The sequence below is a fragment of the Cygnus atratus genome, chromosome 15 (assembly GCF_013377495.2).
Source record: "Cygnus atratus isolate AKBS03 ecotype Queensland, Australia chromosome 15, CAtr_DNAZoo_HiC_assembly, whole genome shotgun sequence".
Lineage (NCBI taxonomy): Eukaryota > Metazoa > Chordata > Aves > Anseriformes > Anatidae > Cygnus > Cygnus atratus.
In genome coordinates, this window is record NC_066376.1 from 4,960,350 (window position 1) to 4,979,233 (window position 18,884).

At 47.2% G+C, this 18,884-nt stretch overlaps 1 protein-coding gene across 7 annotated transcripts in view; it reads left to right on the plus strand.

Moving 5' to 3' along the window:
- The first annotated feature begins 1,003 nt into the window (after window positions 1–1,003).
- TTYH3 (tweety family member 3) overlaps window positions 1,004–18,884 on the plus strand; it is a 79,433-nt gene continuing 61,552 nt past the window's right edge. For 3 of the 7 annotated variants that reach the window (XM_035549027.2, XM_035549024.2, XM_050713840.1), the window contains exon 1: window positions 1,030–1,316. In XM_035549027.2, coding sequence (XP_035404920.1) covers window positions 1,194–1,316 — 123 coding nt within the window. In that variant the 5' untranslated portion in view covers window positions 1,030–1,193. Of the gene's footprint in view, window positions 1,317–18,884 lie in introns of all 7 variants that reach the window. The other 4 variants (XM_035549025.2, XM_035549022.2, XM_035549023.2 and 1 more) reach the window with 4 other exon arrangements.

Here is an 18,884-nt window from a genome sequence, read left to right on the forward strand (position 1 = left end):
GTGAAGTGCGCTGCCTCAGAGCTGTGACGGGGAGAATGCGGTTCATATAACCGTATGGAGAGAGCTGGACTACAGCACGTACTTACAGCAAGAATGAAAATACTGGATCATTTCCTTTTAAAAGAAAACAAATATTTTTATACCTTTCGGTCATAATAGGAACAATGCAATCTTTGTAACAAAGCGAATGAATTTGTGATTGCTGCTGCTTACTGTTATTTTTTTGTTGTTTTACAAAGCTCTCCTCAGGTTATCCAGAGTGTTTATTTACTTACTAGTTCCCAACACCTCCCCCCAAGAGGGTGTGCACGTATTTTTTTAACTTTAATACTGCAAATAGTTTTGTTCTGTTCGGAAAATATATGAAAATACTTTCTCGTCTGGTTGGTGTGTAGTCCTTGGGAAAGCCATAATGTCTAAAGGGCTCTGGGGAGAGCACGTCGGCTCTGTTGCGTTGTGCACGACTCTGTTGTGTTGTGCAGGAAGCGACTGTTATCGCTTACATACCTGGGTGTTGAATTCATGGCTGATTTATGTGGTCATCCAGCCCCACTGCTACCTCCACATCCCATGGAAGCTAATGAAGCAACATAATTGGCTTTGGGTCAGGGGCTGGAAGAGGCCAAGCCTTTGTCTGAAGAGAGAAGGGTGAAAATTAAGAGAGGCTGAGTGCCTAATGGCTGCGTGGATTGGGCACGTTTGGAACTGTCGCGAAGAGCTTTTAGCCACGTCTGTACCTCAAAAAAACTTGCCCTGATTTGGGGGGAAAAGCACAAACACGTGAAGCGAGCAGCGGGGGCCCCGCGCTCCCCTCAGCGCCCCCCAGGCCTCCGGGGTCCGGGGGCTCCGTGAGGGGCTGCGGGCAGAGCCGGGCTTCCCTGAGCGCTGCTGGGGGGGCTCCCCCTTTCCTCAGCCGGCCTTGGAGCTCCCGGCCTCGGCGTTTTGGGGGCGTTTTGGGGGGGGTCCTGGGCCGGGAACGGGGCGGAGCGCGGCGGTGCCAATGGGAGCGGGCGGGCGGCGCCAGGCGCGGAGGCGGCGGAGCCTCCTCGGCGAACAAAGAGGGAGCGAGCCCGGAGCCGGCCATGAGGGGCCGCCGGCCGGCGGGGAGCGGGTGAAGAGAGGGGCTCCATGGCCGGCGGGTCGGGGTGACGAGAGGTCGGTGAGGGGAGGCTGAGGCTGAGGCGAGGCGAGGCATGGCGGGCGTCAGCTACTCGCCGCCCTGGTGGGTGAGCCTGCTGCACCGCCTGCCGCACCTCAGCCTGCGCTGGGAGCTCACCTCCGCCGATTTTCGCCCGCACGACGCCGAGTACCAGCAGGTGAGGGTCCCCTCGGGGGGCTGGGGGTGTTGGGGGGCCAGGAGGAGGAAGGAGGGGGCGCCGTGCTGGCGGTGGGCTGCGGGCTGCGCGCCTGGGGGCTGCTTCCCCTTCACCCCGCCGGGTCGGGGCAGCTCCTGCCGGCCTTGCTCGGAGCCCAAATTCCTCTGGGAGAGGTAAAAACGAGCCGAAAGGGGAGGCAGGGGAGCCCCGCAGGCAGCCCTGGCCCGGGTGGGGGCCCGGTGGAAAGCAGCTGCCTGGAAGGGGGAGAGCCACGGGAAGATCCAGTGCACGGCGCGATGCTCGTAGAGCGCTTGGGTGCTGCTGCTTTTATTTTTCTCTTCTTTTTTTTTTTTTTGTGCTGTGTGCCGTGTTTGGTTGGTTAGCCACGTAATTAAAATGATTACGGAGGGAATCTGTTTGCTCCAACAGCTGTGTGCTCTGCTGTCGTCTTGGAGCAGAGCTGCAGTGGCTCTGCTGCCTCGCTTTGCCATGGGCTCTGGGTTTGGGAACACCATTTTGCTTTTTGGAACACGCTTGCAGTGTCCTATGCGTGCAGCCTCCTGCTGCACACGCCAGGGGAAAGGCTGGGGTGGCTAAACAGCTCTTGTTCATCCCAGAAGTATAAGGGGTTGGCAATACTGTACAAAGCAGTATGCTTTGGCTTCTTGTTGTAAAGAGAAGAACAGTTCTGTGGGCTGAAGCTAGAGCAAAATGTGAGGGAGGTGTTTGAAGAGCTATGGGTAGATGCTAAGAAGCCTCTTTAAACCAATAAACAAGACAGACTTTTGACCCAACTCAAGTATTTGGGGCTTCAATGTATTAATTTGCTTTAGTTCCCATGGCTTAGCAGAGTTCAAGATGGCCACACACAGATGTAACACAGCACAGCAGCTTAGCTGGATTTCCATGACCTCAGAGGGTAGCTGCCTTTTCAACAGGGGATACGAGATGCTGAAGAGCAGAAGTTCAGAGTTCATGGAAGGATGTTCCTGGGAGCGTATTGTCACGAAGTGAGCGCTAGCTGACCTTTGAATGGACAGCCGATGCACCGGTTTTCACTCAAATTGCTTAAAAAGGTTTCTCACAGCAATCTGGGGTTGTGTGCATATCTCAGGTAATCTTTCTACTGTAATCACATTCAGGCTTCTGCTGCTCCCCTCCTCTGTGTTTGCTTCCCCTTCCATGATGACATTAAGGACTTCTCGCACAGCAGTGGATGGCCTCTTAAGTCTTAACATCAGCTCGAAAGAAAATGTCTTATCAAATCCCAAACCGACCGTCTGGATTACTGAAGCGCCTGTCTTCAAGAGAGTGATTTGAATAGCAGCTTTACTGATTTCAGTGTCGGTGAGGGATAGCAAATAGGCTCCAGTAATGCAGGCGGTGTTATCTGTGTTGTTGGTTATATAACGAAGCTGCTGTGGCTCTGCAAGTTGGCCCTGGAGTTTGTAGCCACATAGATTAATTCTAATGCAGTGAAACTTATTCCAGGAGTGGGAACTGTAATGCTAGATGTTCTCTCATGCTTTAAATTGTTCTGAATTCTAGCTTTTTCCATTAGCTTTGTTATGAATTTGCAGCTCTTGCTGTGTTTGCAGCCTATGCTGGCACAGTCTCCCTGTTTCTTTAGGCACATTTCATGTTTAGGAGCCAAAATTATATAAAGTCCTGAAAATAACAGTCAATTTTTTGATTTAAATCCTGTTTATTGTTCTTTCCTTTGGAAGTCTCCTGAGGTGGCACAAATTGTGCATGTATTTGTTTTCTGTTCCATTCGTGGTTGATGCCCTCGTTCTGTAGTATAAACTGTTAAACTGCACGCTGGATTTGAGGTCAATGGGGGATGCTAGCCGGGGGTGTATGGGAATGGGAAAGGACAGAGCGTCCCTAGCTGCAGTAAGGAAGGATTGCCTTTCCTAAAGTGAAAATACCTTCAAGTTTCCATGACTTCAAGACATAGGATAGTTAGGCTGTTGTCATAAAGAGGCAGACAGTAGGGCACAGCGTCCGTTCTCGCTCTGATTTGTTATGAGGAAGGAAGCAACATGTGCCTTCTGATTCTTCACCGGTTCTCTGGAAAAGAGAATAAAACGTGAAAAATAAAATGCGAGATACAACGGCTTGGATTTGATTGCTGTAATGTCACTTGTTGAAGTGCCACGTGCTCCTGCAGGTGAGGAGCCTGCTGGTATAACAGCCTTTCCACCTCTACCTATTGAGGATTACTGTAATGCGCAAGTCTCCATTCCACTGAAGCAGCAGACAAGCCATTGTCCCCTGAAACCTCTCTGGAGCACGTGTAGCTCTCAGATAAGCACATAGTGCCTGCCTTTCAAGTCCAGGTCTTTGTTGCGTCTTCTGGGACCCTGGATGGTGGGGCGCATCTGTAAGGATGTAGATCTAACAGCCAGTTGTACTGCTTTGCCCCACTGACTGTGTGCATTGGGGGCTTCCTCCTTTTGTCTGAGAGCTTAAGATATGCCTGGGGTGATGCTGTGCCAAGGGCTGAGATCAGTGCAGCTGCAGGCTTTGGCCACGTACCTTCTTCACCTGAGTCAGTCTCCGAAATGCTCTCTCTCCTGGTATTATTTACTTATCTTCTCCCGCCGCGTATCATGTTGCATTAGGCTAGAACACCGTGTGCAAGTGTGAAGGAGCAGAACAGATCCTCCCATCAGGACTAGATTGTTTAAAAATGTATGTGCATGTCCTTCAGATGCTCCGCTTCAGTCACGACAGTCTGCAGACGTCAGTACAGCTCACTGTTTCATTCTGGGGAGAAGGAAGCTTCAGCCTAGCCTGAGCTGGGGTTGTGATCGCTCTTCTCCAGGGGCTGGCGTACCGGCAAGTCCATTCAGAACTGCCTCCAAGTCCTGGTTTCCACGTTCTACTTAAGGACATGCTCCATGGAGTCATCCCTGTAGAGGATCTTATCAGACCAGTTCTTTGCCCCATCTTTCCATGAATCATTGGGACTGAAGATATCTCGATATGAACAGTTTTGTTCTGGCTGTATTCTCATCTGAGTCATACTGCAGTGCTCTGCAAAGCCTTTTCATTGTGTAGTGAGTCACAAACTCTGGAGTAAAGGGAATGTAAAAATGGAGCAAAGCCTGTGTTCCTCCTGACAGCATGATGGTAATACCAGTTCTGGTTTCTGTGCCTTTTGCTGCTGAACAGATAATGATGATCGCAACGCTATTGTCCACTTTCTGATTAACTGAATTGGAAAGTTAAGATGGTCCTGAGACTGCTGGCGTCACTCACTTAATCTACTTAGTGGAATAAATTCTTCTACTTGTGATTTATTTAGTTGCGTGGCACTGAATTCACTTCAATTCTGAGGGTAGAGTTGGTTAAGAGCCTTGAGGTAGCGTGGAGGTCATGGGCTGGAAAGAAGTAGAAAAGCTGAATAGCTTTTTAATACGGTACAACAATAGGTAATGGGATATCTGATTGAGACAGGGTGTCTTTGGTACCAACAGAAAAGGAACCTAAAACACTTCATTGTTAGCTCTTAAGTCTCGCTGGGTGCTGAGAAGTGTATTAAACAGTGAAGATGAAAAGAGGCTGCAAAAAGCTAAGCTACGGAGTACCTTGACTTGAATTTCTGCTTTTTTTTTTTTTAATTGCTGCAAAATGGCAAAGTTGACTTGAATCTGTGTAAACACGGGTTGTGTGAAACGGGCTAGAATAAAGCAAAATGCTCCAGCACATCTTTGAAATTCTTCCCTTGTATCACACCAGTGCTTTTTCTGCTAAAACTGCAAATGCACAGACAGTAGGTGCAATGGCAACTGTATGTGCTGGGGAAAAAAAGACGAGCTGATTGATTCCTACCAATTAAGATGCAGAGCCACACTAAAGGAAGCAGAGATAAGAAGAGGGGTATGCTCTGGTCCTTGGTTTTGAGATGGTCTCTCTAGTGTTGTCACCCAGGAGTTTCTTTTCATACATCTGTCAGCGCTTTTGTGTTGTAATACTGTTTTTCTCCTAATATATGTGTGCCAAGGGGAATCCAGCAGTGAAAGGTGCTGTGTAAGCCCAACGATGCTTCCTTTTTTTTTGGCTTGCAGGCTCTAATCCGAGGCATGTGTGTTTGAACCTGTAGGCAAAGGTTCAGCGTAGAATTAATTCTGTCAGGTACTTGCTGGCGCTGCGAGGCTGTTTCCCTGCACATAACAGCTAATGTCGTCTTTGGAAGTGTTTCTTGGCTGGAGAAACATGATGAGGCCTAAACTGCCAAAAAACTTGGATTAGAGAGATTGTTTTAGAACTTCCTCTACTGTACTGGCGTCTTATTTCAATTTTGAAACCAAGAGTCTTTCTGTAAATTGGAAACATGTGTATTAGTCAAGTTGGATGACGTGTTCTTGTCTCGTTGGCTCGAAGTCAGGGGGTAATGTGCCTTTCTTAAAGGGGGTTAGACTGAAGCTTTCTTTCAAGAACAGATGGACCACTTCCAAGGCCTGATCAGCTCTCCTGCTGTAGCATTAGTTTGTTCGTATTTCCAGAAAGGTTAGGTGACCCTGGTTAGTAGAATCCAGCGTTTTCTAATTAAATTGAAGTTGCTTTTAGGTTTTTAAGAACTGATGGTAAATCCCCGCTTCCCTTTTCTCATCAGTCTTGGTTGCACAAGTAACTATGTAATAATACCTCGCATCAGCAAATCGGTGCTGGAGCCCAAATCCGCTGCTCTGTTTGATCTGGAAGATCATCTACTGGGGAACTGCAGCGTAATGAATAACCAAAAAATGTACAACTAAGACAATTTTTGATGGTTGATTTACCAAAGCAAGACATAGAAGGGTTTCTGTATACCATCTATCGAGTCGTGCAGCAGCATGTGGTATACAGACAAGAAAAAAGTCAACCTCTGCCAGCTTTCTGTCTGCAGCCTTACTTTTTTTTGCTGACCTGTGCTGTGCTGCTACATTTCAGATGGTCTCCTGAGAGCTGACAGTTTCTGGAAACCCTGGCTGTATGTTACTGTACTCTAGTCAGAAGAGCAACTGCTCTGAACGGATGGTTTTAGCAAACCAAAGTACGCACAGAGGGGTAGAAAGTGACTTGGAGAAACGTGAAATGCATTGCAGGGGAAGGAGATGCGAGTGTGCAAAGACATGAACTACGCTCACTTTGGGTACAATCCTAAAGGTATTAATCCTGTGCAGAGAAGATGCTTTTACCAGGCCTGCATGTGGCTTGGAATAGAACCAGGTGGTGGACAGCCACTGGCATCGTGGTGCTTCTGCTGAAACCAGCTGTCCTCTTGAAAATCCTCTCTTTTTCTACAAGAGTACAGCAGCTACATCTCCTGATTGGGTTTTAAGCACTACCAAAGTAAGTCTTGGGGGATGCATCCACCTCCTTTGAGTGCTGCCAATGTATTGCACTTACCTGTATGCACGCAGGTGCTTATTGGTTAGCAGCAGAGGTTCAAGAACCTTGGGTTTTGCTTTTGCTTTGGAAAAGGAGTGTAAACAGGAACTGAAAATGTAGATGAGGTTCTCTGACGTTGTTTGCCACCAGAATGATATGGCTGCTTAGGAAGCTCATCTTGGTATCTAGCTACAAAGCCTGCTCACTGGTGTTCTGGAGAAAAGGACCAAGCAAAATCAGTTGTCTTGCTTCATCTTTCCCTTTTTTTCATTGATTCTTAATACCTTTTTGAGGGAGGAGAATCCATGCTTTTCAAGTTAACAAAAAGCCTTTGTTTAAATGTTCATCCGATAAAATGAGCAGTGCTTCAAGCAGACATTGGTGCGGAGTTTATTGCTTCTTATTTTTCATTATTAGAGAAAGTGAGAAGTTCTCGCCCAGAATATATCTCATTGGGCATGACTCTGGCAACTAAGGGTGGGAAGTCAGGTGCTTTCCTCTGACTTAATCCCAAGGCTTTGAATGTGGGCTAAGGGAGCTGTGCACAACTCTTCTTGAGATCTGTCTTGCTTGTATTTTGGGATTAGATTTATTTTTGAACACGTAAACAAAAATCTGTCTGTTGAGAATGAAACTCAAAAGATTTGGGGCCTTTGTCACGTCAGGTTTCTTGACATAGCGACTTTTAGACATTTGGAGGGACAGGCATCCTCAAATCCCCGGCATATCTTTCCCCCTCTTTTCTGCCTTTTTCTTCAGGACAAGGCTAGATTTACACCTCTTTCCCTGCAGTTCCCACCCACCTGCACACATGCTGGTGGAAAGGGTGAAACCCAGAATCGACGCTCTATGCTTTGGGTGTTGATACGGTAAGACGGTGTCGTGGCAGAGCACGTGTGGTCAGCTCTTTGTGAATCTCCTGCAGGACACCTCTGTACCTCTGATCAGAGCCCTGAAGACTTAAGCCACGTTGGTCAACGCTTCTCCTGAAGTCATTCTTCTATGAGCAAGCACTGAGTAAGATGGTGCTCACTCTCAGTTTCTGGGACGTGGAGGGCTGTCACCTCATTCGTAGCTAAGCTCTTGATGGCTGTCACTTCTCTGGTTTCTGTTTTCTCTTTTAGTAGTAAGCTTTCTACCGGTTACGTTGAGATTTCCCATTCCCCTTGAGTGGGTAGGAGAACTTGGCTTGTTTTCAGCTGAATGTAGTTCCCATAGCTGGGGGAAGGGACGTGATGTCTGGGAATTTCTTTGCTCTGAAATTCAGACAGCACTCGAGTAACTTTGGAATATATCAGGATTGCCTTCTGGACTGAACTTTCTAAACTAATTCCCGCTTTTGAGACTTGAATAGGACTCAAAATACTCAGGGACATATTGACATGCTGGAGAGTTGTCTCAAATAATTAAACAAAAACCAATAACCCTGCTTCCCTCTCAGCAAGGCTGTCTGCACTTTCTAGTATGTCATCCTACTAGTTCTTTGTTTTGGAAGACGATGATTAACAAGACAGGTGAACTAACGTCGAGGAAGATCAAGGTCACGCAAGACTTTCAGTTCTGGGGACACACTTGGATGACAGTCTAAAAAAAGAAAAAAGTCATCTCTGTTAGAAATCTTGCCTTTTTCTACTCTTCAGGGAGCAGCTGAGATAATTCATTGTATTACAGTAGTGGAAAAACAAGGAGTTGGTTGCATTTATCCCCAAACTAGCAATAACCTTTGCTGCACGGTGAAGGGGTCTGCAGCTATCTCGTGAATGGTCATAGCAAGGGCAGTGTCATGCTGGTGCCTTTTCCTTTTTTATTGGATAAACGGGGAAGGAGCAGAACTCAGCACACTTTAATGCTGCGAAGTCTTTAATTTCAAATTTGTCTCTTTTTTTTTTTCTTTAGATTTCTGAGTAACGAGCCTCTTGTAGTTTTTCAGTCTGATCCCATAATTGTGAGCGTTAGGATTTGGTAAGCCACAAATGTACATGCTCTTGTAAAGTAGTCATTTGTGTGCTATTCCCTTGCCAAAAGGGGGGGAAAAAAAAAAGCTAGCCTGCGATGAATGGACACAACAGTTGGTGTAACTCAGTCACCATAACTTGTATTGATGCCTTTCTCTAAGCACTTGGAGATGCTGGTAACATTTAGAATAACTTGCTTTTGTGTGATTATCAGGTTGTTAGCTTTAGCAGGTGTAATGGGGGCCAGACTTCTAGTTATCATTTGAACAAGTAAATGCCTTTTTTTGTCAATAGGAAGAGCAGCATTGAAGCCAGCCGGGAGACGGAGCTGCCCCCCTTGCCCCCTTCCCTCTAACTGGAGCTGCACCCTCAGGTTGCGATCTCCGATCTCCTTGGGTCGTGCGAAAGGCTTTTTCTGGCTGATGCGCCTCAGAATGGTGCCCCACGTGTATCGCCATGAAAATGCTTTGCCGTGTGAAGTTAGGGATGAAAGATACTGCTAATCAGTGCTAACAATGCCAGGCTTATTCCTGGAGAAAGCGAACCTGGAATGTGGGGAATGGATGTTTCACAAACGTGTAACACATTCAGATGTGTTGTTATGCCAGAGTTGGTGCCTGTGCACGGGCACCCTTTTCAGCCTATAAAGCGCCGCTGTTCATGCGGAGAATTTAAACAAGCCTCCTATTCAACGCTGAAATTCAAAATAACTCCAAAATCCAAATGGAGGCACTTCACTCGCATAATAGTGTCTGTTACAAGAGGACTCAGTGTGGCAGATGATGTAATGCCCCTTCAGATAAGGTCCAAGCTAGGGGAGAGGAAGAGGGAGCCTGTTACAAATATTGGTAATGGCAGCAAAATTGTCCATAGGGTGTTAATTAGTAAACTTGAATAATCCCAAAGTTGGTTGGGTTATAACTGTACGTGTGAAACAAAAATGACCCATTGCTTGCTGCTGTCTGCTTTCTCTGATAATTATAATTGCTTTGGTGTTGAATGGCAGATTTCTGAGTAACGTAGCGGGCAGAGCGTGACCGCACCGTACTTCGTGCTCTTTCCTTGGGGTAAAATCCCTACAGTGCAGCAGATCTCTTGAGTTCCTGTGGGGCTCGGCCACAGCTGATGACCTGGGGTAGTTTGGACACAGGCTGCAGCTGCTGGGATTTCTTCATTCTGCTAAGGAGGTGCTTCCTGTCTCATTGCTGAACTTGTAATGCCTTCTTCCCTCTATGCTTGTGATGAGTTGTCCTGTACTTATTTCCTTAATTTTAGGAACAGCCCCTGTGTTGCTGCCTTCCTGGAAGCGCCTCTGTGCTCTCGGGGCGCAGGCAGAGGGGTGGAATGGGGCCGCTGTCTCGTGTAGCCCCCACCTCCCCTCCCTTGTTTTACAGTATTCACTCCAGGAAATGCTGAGAAAGTTGAGAGTAATGGAATTCATGAAATTCAAGCTGTGCTTCAATGGAAACGTGTTTTCAATTTCTGCCTCCTTGGGAGCCTGGGACTGAACTGCAATTGTTAGGGCCGGGGGGGCTGGGGCCGGGATGAATGGGAGCGGCAGAGTCGGTGCTCCGCGGTCTCTTGTGCAGGATCTGGCTGCTCCTCTGCATTCAGAGGCTGGTGTGTGCTTCGTGACCGCTTCAGGAAGCGTTTTTGCATTCAGCTGTCCAAAAGGCCCGGGTGTTTTCCTGCTGGGTTGGCTCTGGCTGCTGGCATCTGAATGGCAGCAACGTGCTGGAGTGGGATGTGGTGGGGAAGCGCCAGCCGGGGTCGGGCTTTTCCCCCTTCTGCTCTTGTTCTTTGAGTGTCTTGCTGCTGATTAAGGGTGAAAATTATAATGTTGGCTTGAAAGCCTTTGGTAAAACTCATTAATTCGTTCCTTCTTTAATCAGACACCTAGCCGTGGGCTTGTAATTACCAGAGCCTAGGAACGTTTGCAGTTGCAACAAGCTATGCTACATCAATTGCAGGCGCTGTGCATTTTTGGTCAATGTGTACTGGGTGAGCTCTTGGTATGGTTTTCAGTAGGGACCATGGATGGGTGTAGTGATAGGGGAGATGGCTGGGAGTGCTTGGTGGCTGACCTGGCCAAATCGTGCCTCATGGTGCTGAGCAGAGTGTATATTTCCTGGGGAGTGCAACCAGGTAAATTTGAAGCAACGACAGGAGGGGGAATCAAATCAAAACCAATGCAAACATTTCTTAAAACTCTAGCTCCTTTTTGGAGTCGGACTTTTGCAATAAGAACGTAACTCACAGTTGCTGGCTTTGCAAACAGTGCTCCTCTTGCTGTTTGGAAGCCAGGGAACGGCTGAGTGTTCTACAACAAAAAGCACCAGGTACTTTTTTTCGGGTCTTCTGGGGGAAAAAAACGATAGTAAACGTCCATTATTTTGTCATCTCTTCTTCTTTTTAAAAAGAAGAAGGAAGGTAACTTCCAGAACTAAGCTGTGTGAGTGACCCCAGCAACACGTGACTAGGGTCTTATTGGAGAAGTTTTTGTTACTTCTGGTATTTTTGTAATACTTGTGCGCTTTTTTTTTTTTTTTTAAGAGAAGGAGAACAGGAGGTGAGGCTAACAGGACTTCAGAGAAGGACTTGTTATTTCTACCCTGTTCCAACAGTACATGTTGTTAGGATCACTGCGAGTGCAATGGCAGACCCTGCAAACACGATCTCCCTTTAGCTTTGGACTGACAGGCTGTCAAGTGCAAGCAATGCTGAAAGGCACAGACCTAGCACAAGGCTGGGGATAGAGATAGCTGGCTGTCACTGTGCGTAGACAGGGACAGCTAAAAAGATAGGATTCTTTTTTTTTTTTTAGGATTTGAAGTTAAGTAAGGTTAGACTGAACGCCTTGGACTTCAGTAGGTGGCAGTTATTGCATAGGACTAGATGAGAGGTACTCCTGTTCGGAGTGACAAGTATTAATGTTCATGTTCTCTTAAGAGGGAAACTGCTTCAATTACAGTAGGTGGCAGGAAAAAACGGATCATCTGTGTTTTGGGTCTGTTTTTGTCTGGATGTAGAGGAAAGCACACACGGCACATCCAGTGAGGACGGAACGATTTGCTTGACACTTCTCCTGTAGCTAAACAGAAGTCTTTGTTTTTGATGAGCAGGCTGTTTTAAAAATGCTGCATCACACTTTCTGTGTACCTTTTGCAATTTCAAAATGTGACGTGGGTTTTTTGCTTGTCCTGCTGTCCTGCCCCTGTCGGGGTACGAGGCCGAGCAGCGCGTGGAGCTTGGCGGGACAGGGCCTCACCCTCGGGCTCACTGAGCGTTGGCCGTGTGTGTGTGGTACAGCTCTTACAGGTCACACAGCAGATCTTCGGTAGACAAAGTAGTGGAAGCAACAAATTTGTGAGGTTAAAATAGCCTTTGAGTAAATATAAATGGGTGAAAACCTGGCAGAATCCTTGGTTGCCCTCAGACCGTGTTCTGGGGCAGGCTCCCTGTGCTCACCGACTTGTCAGCGGCTCTCCTGGTCACCGCGGGGCCTTCGTCAGCCTTTTCAGCTTGACCTGCTGCAAGTTCAAATCATTTCAAACACCGGCTCTCCCCAAGCATTATAAACGCTTTAATATTAAAGGGTAAACTAAAGGTGATGAGTATAAAATATGCCCAGTCCTTGTTGAGGAAATGCTCCACGTGGCCGGGCGGTACTCAAGGCCGTGCTGCCGGTGCTGTGTTAGCAGGCAGCTCCTGGAGAGGCAGCGTGAGTGTCAGTAGTGCTGGGGGCGTTCTGCTGAGGTGTAAATAACAAGGCTGGACAGTTTACTCTAGCTCTGCTGTTTTTATTAGTGCAGCTTAGCTGTAGCCTCAGGTGGTGTGGAGGTTCTGGGAGAAGGAGGAAGGGACAGGCTGTGAACTTGCCTCCTCTCCTAGCCTGTGACGCTGAGAAGCAAGGTATGGGGATCTCTTTACCCTAATCCCCACTGCAGCGTTAATTCTTCCTGTCCCTGTACTTCTGTCTTAAGCCTGACATTCCTACGAAAGCAGGTGCTTGCTGGGTCACATGCATGTCTCGCTCCAGTGTCCTTCCATCCTTTTTGGTGTTTGTGTGGATTTTGTTGGCATCTTTCAAAATTCAGTTGGCTGCTACTGTATTTTGTTGCTGTTAATTTTTTTCTTTCCTTAAGCAAACGTTGATCTGTGAGAATGCTGCTTATTACTGTCCCTGAATACGTTTAATAGCTATTTGCTAGCTGTTGTGTCTTCTGCCTGTGATTGACCCACCTCCTAATGTGTTCCCAGTGCTGAGGGCGACTACAGATCTAAGATTGGTGGCTAGATCTGAATCCTCTTCTGCTGCTGTCAGCAAAGCTTTAGGCTGGGAGGAGGTGTGCCCCTTGTACCACAGCAGTGGCGTATCCAGCAGGTGAAATGTAGTTCTGCAGGTATAACCCATGGGCAGGACTTTCAGCATTTAATTATTACGTTTGGTTGGTTTGTGCTGGCTTTGCTAAGAGTAATCTTGATTACTTGATGCAATAAATTACAGGTTCCTAAGAAAGAAACAGTTTCGAAGCTAATCCTTGAACACAGAACTATGTTCAAGTTCAAACCAAGCATGTCTGTGTTTCTTTTCCTTTCCAAAGTGAAATTTGCTGCTGGATGTCTGATTTAGTGAGTGCTGAGCTTTCTTTCTCACAGCTGTGCCTTCAGACCGAAACCACTGACGGTTTAGTTCAACGTAGTTCATTACTTCCTATCCACAAACGTGTATCCACAGCTCTGATGTTAAAACTAGTCCTGCAAGACTTTCAGTGCTGGGGCTGTTCTCTGCCAGCCTTTGACTTGCTGTTGCCTTCTGACAAGTCACCGGTCGCTTCTGGGAAAACCAATCCTGAGCATTTTGTGCAGCTTCCCTCAGGCCTTGGTCAATGCAGAGCCAGCCTCCCATGTGTGATGAACTTAAGCTAACTGCAAAAGGGCTGAGGGCATTAGAGCTTCTGCAAATGACAGTGTAATTAATCTTCAGCTTTATTCTCAGCATGGAATATTTTTTTTCCTGTTAGAACCTGACACACATGAAATGAAACTGCAACATTGCTCTGATGTTGCAGTAAGAAAGTATTAAATGGCCCAACCTTTGACATTACCTGCAAGCTATTTACTATTATTTGACTATCTTCTTTTAGTCAACACATTAACTACCCTGCTGTAAGGTTCTTGTCTTGGTGCAGCCGTGTTTTGGATGATGAGATGGGTCTTCGGGTTCTCCTGCAGTGTTTCTGAAATGGGTTATGGATTGCCTGGTCTAGGTGAGTGCCCTGATGGCTGAAGCCGTGCTGTGAGCCTACAAGCATTCAGACACACAAGTACCAGCAGCTGGAGAACAGTGCTAGCTGCTGGGTATAAGCATCGATGCTGTATTCAGGGTGCTTGCTCCCTGTACAGCCCTGTCTTTAAAGATCTAAGCTCCTCCAGCCCCATTGAGTGGTGTCTTTGTAGGCAGGAAAATTTGATTCCCAGCAGCTTGCAAGGAATGGGGTCTTTGGGCTGCTCGTGCTGCACTCCTAGCCGTCATGTAGTTAGCTTCCAGCCAGCACCCAGATAACCCCCTCTCCTTGTGCCCTGGCAAATAGGGCCCCCAGTGGAGTTACGCGTTCAAGGCACGTTCCCCATCCTGCCCTGCTGGCTTGGTCTGGGTTAGTCATGCGTTTCACTAAGCGTGTCAGATCTGAGGCTGGCTGTCTCTCTCCTGCTCTGAGTCCTTGCTCTGTAAAAGACAGTAATCAACAAAAGGGTGGTTAAAGATGCGGAGCTTGCTTATAGGGTCTGGTCACTTCTTTCTTTCACTGTGATCTCAGGACTAAGGAGATAGCATTCTGAGTACAAAGGGGTTTGAGTCCTGGGAAAGTGGCTGAGGCTGTACTGTTCAACTGTGGGGCACTCACTGAAATTAGTGAGTGACAGTGACGTGCAAATGAAACATCTGGTTATTGGGAGAAAGCTAAACGAAGACCTGATGTGAAGGCATTCCTCATGGCCCAGATTTACTTCTGGGAGCTACTGTTAAAGCTCCTAGTCGCTATGTGGGGATTGCATCGTGTTTGTAAGTGTATGGAATAAACTGCTTGGGTTCCTTCACTTGCATGTGTTCCACCTTCAGGTATAATCTTGTGACAGTTTAATCACTTCCATAGCAACCAGCCTGCCGTAAGCAGGATTACGGAGCCCGGTAAGGATGGAGGGCACAAGGAATTTAGGAAGGAAGTGTCCCCTCGTGTAAGTATCCATGCTGACGTGGAGCGAGGAGGGGTGGGCGCAGGACGTGCATGCAGGGAGGGGGCACACGTGTGTGGCATGAGCCGTGTCCTTGAGCTGACGTGCCAAGGTCTTAAGAAGGTGAACCGGTGGGGTTAGCAGGTAAACCCCACGCAGGGCTAGTCACTGATCTCAAGGCGCAAATTTGCAGACTGCCTTTTCTCAGCTGATGTGATTAAAACCTTGAAGGCACCAGGGACACGTTCGAGCCAGCTCTTTTCTTTTCATGCCTTCCTTCTTTCTGCTCCCCTGTCAAGAGCACCCTAGGCCCACCAATCTGGACAGGGTAAGGTTGGTGTGTTACAAAACACTGGCTGCATTATTTCCACCAGTTCTATCCAGAGAGGCAAATTAAAATGCTTTCTCAAAACACACTCAGCTTACTTCTCCATTTAGTAAGAACATGAGTTGGCAATTTTATTGTTGAAGCTGATGGGAAGAACCAGCAAAACCAAAAGCTTCCCTCTTAGCTCCTCCTGCAGTGAAGGCTAATGGTGTCTTGTGGGGTCTTTCTGTAGACCTTTAAGGGGAAAGGGAACTACTTTACTTGGACATGGTTATTGCCAGAGGTACCGTGGTGGGTTTTATGCTGCATGGAGTTAAGTGAGAAGTTACCAAATGCTTTGTCAGAGTGTCTGAGCAGATGCCCCAGTCTATTTTGTTTGCAGTTTATGCGCCACTTGCTTGCATTCAATAAAAAGCTCCATGAAGATGCAAAAGTCCTTGCAGGTATTTGTTTTGTTGCTTCAGGGAATCTTATATCGGAGCTGCTCAAAACTTTCTAGAGATTTGCTCTCACTTCTTGCAGTGTTTGGGTGATGTAACGAATGGTTCGATTGCCTCAGAAAGTCAAAAGTGCTGCTTGGCTCTTTCCCAGAAGCTTTAACACCTGCTGAAAGGGTGAAGGATTCCAGGCAACTGCTGCCAGCCCGTTAGGGCTTTGAAAAGTCTCTTGTCAAAGATCCAGTTTCCTTCATAGCATGGGAGTCGGATAATGTTCCCCACTAATCTGATGCAGTCGGTCTGAGCAGATCTAGCTGTGTGTTGCTGCCCAAACTATTTTTCTTGATGCCGGTGTTTTTAGTGAGCTGATCTAACTTTGTGGCACGCAATCGTGATCACAGGTGTTGACAGGGAAGAGGTGAGAGGGCTCAGGAGGCCATGACTGTCATCTTTTTAGCTTCAGAGAATCTTCAATAACTGTATTTTGACTGGTCCACAGTTCACGGATTTGGCGTAAAATACCTGTCTATGAAGAGCAGAAAGAAGAACTGTGTGTAGGGAAGTATGGATCTTAAGTATGAGATATTTGAAGCGCAAGCTGAATGTCTGGCGTAACCTAGCTTAAAAATGGGTACAGAGCTATCCATCTGCACAAAGATGCACCTGGCTCCCTTCTGTGGCATGCTGCGTGCCAGAGCCCCTGAATAGCCTGGGGGATTTTTGTGAACAAGTTGGTGAATCCCACGTTGTGATAAAGTCCCAAATAGGCAAATTTCTGATCTTCACAGGTAAGGATACCTGGTGCTTCAGAAGAGCTCTTTTCAAATGGGAGGTAAACTATGGAGAGAAATGTAGGTAAAACACCGAAGGGTTTTATGAAGCTAAGGAAAGTGATTCATCAGTCAGAAGATAGCTGGCCAAAAGTCCATCCAGGTGCAGCAGTGAACTGGAAGACACCAAGTTAAAAATAAACAAGAGAGGAAATGGCTGGCAGACAGCAAATAAGGAACCAAGCCCCAATTCCTGGTGCAGATCTGATGAAAACACATTTCAGAAACAACAACAGCCAGAAAAGCTGATATAATGTATTTTTGTGCTCAGCACTGGGGAACCTATAAATTCAGAATGCTGATAGGGTAGCAGCACTAAAAGCTATTTTTAAAATATTTTTTGTTTGTTTTAAGTGGAAGTGGCCAGTGTTAGAGACAACATACTGAAATCATTGAAGCGGCATGAGGTGTGTGTTGGAAGGCTAGCCAAGCCAAAGTCAGGGGAACCACAAGGATGGTCCATAGCAGGAATCGCCCACTGCTTTGTTGCCAAAAGGCTGTGGCCTGGATGTTGTACGGGAGGCTGGATTAGTCCTTTCCACGAGCTGTGAGGCCAGGGATCTATCCTGACTTTGTGTTGCTTTGCACTGCTGCAGTATGTGGTTGTGTAATAGTCAATGGACGAGGCAGCTGGCTGCTGTGCAATACCTGAAAGGGATTTTTTTTTTCTGCATCCTTCCTCATGTTTCTGCTTTTAATTTCAGGAGGCTGTATTTCTAACTTCAGGTGTGAGCTTAAAAACAAAGCAGCAGTGCAAAGAGTGCGTGCCCTTGAGTTTTCCTTCTGAAAGACACTGTGATCCGAAATGTCACCTCGCTGCCAGTCATTAGTTATGAAGAGCATCAAGGAAAAGAGCCCGGGTTGTGGTCAGAAGTTCAAGTCCCTCGTGTGACCTCTCCCCTGGGTGATGGGGACCTGGCATGGGGGGAGCGCTGCCACCTGGCTGTTCAGCTGGCACTGCTGAGCCCTGCGTGTGGGTGCTGTGCTGGGGGAGCCCTCACAGGGGCTATTTTGGGTGAAGGAACCTTTCCCTGGAGGCTCGTTGGGTGACAGTGCAACACCTTGGTCTTGACATGTCAAGCTCTTTGGCTCTAGTGCTTATGGCTTGATCTGGTTCTTTACGTATAGAAAGAATTCATCTTGAAGGCTGGTTATAAATCTAAAGGTAGCGTTGGGAAGGCAAGGAAATATGACTTAATGGTATACTCAGCTAGAGACAGAACAAAACAAAAAAAATAGCTCAGGATTATGCTGCGAGGGGGGAAGTCTCAGTCAAGTTAGGACATGAAAGCAAATGTACTTCCTTCTATTTCTTTATAATTTTGTCCGCAATGAGTAGTGTTGGTGCTGCTATCTGAAGGAGAGCTTCAGTATGTTTCACATTTTCAAGGTCAGAGCTGCTGACTTTGGTGAGACTGTGTTGGTGGGAGGATGCGATGCTTTCAAAATGCAAAACTTGCAGCGGTGAGATGAGCAGCCGTTCTGGAGAGATGGGGGAAGCTGCCTGTCTCGAAAGCAAGTGTCCAAAGAAGCTTAAATTTCCCAATGAAATGCAACGTGAATAACTACAAAGGATAAGTTGATCACAAGTGGAGAAACAATTTGCAGTCAGCGCCTTTAAAAAGGCACAAGCTTTGCTTTGAGCCGCTGGGGATGGCTTTTACTTCCAGATGTGCATTGGCGTGCACCTCTGCATCAGTAGCAGTATGCAGATCATGCGTTGAATGATCCTACAGGAGCAGTGCTGACAGATGAAGGCGCATCAGGATGACAGCGTGCCCACCTGGCTACCAGCAGGTGCTGAGGTGTGACAGTAACACCCGTGGCCCTGTCAGCGTGGAGGCACGGGGCACGGTGGCACATGCAGAAGACGTTGGATCGACAAAGCTCCAAGCAGCTAAAGCTTCAGCAGGGCATGCGGCGTTTGTATTTCTTCCTCTAAAACTGACCCAAATAGCACCTACCTCTCAGCAGAGTGCTTTGCGCTGATTTCTTCCCCAGATGTAGCTGCTGTGCAAACAAACGCTGAAGGACTTCGTTTTTGACAATGGCCCTCTCTGTCAAAGGCGCTTCAGCGCTCGCGGGTTAGTGGATTAGCATAGCAGGGGCGGTTTGAAGCAGTGCCGATACGCGCGGAGTGTTTCCTGCTGAAATTATGACAGAGTGACTTAGAATTCTGCTGCCTTGCACATTTTTCAATCCCTGACTTAATAGGAAAGTTTTGGCTGCCTGAAGTGTCACCACATCCTCTCTTGCATCTGTAAATTGCAGGAGGATTTTCTGGTGTCCGAGCCTGCAGCGCACACAGGCTGGGGTTGGTGCTAGAAGAGGCCGCACTTTGTTCTGGGAACTGTACAGCATTACAAAATGCTTCCTCCTTTGTGCTAGATTTTGGAAAACTG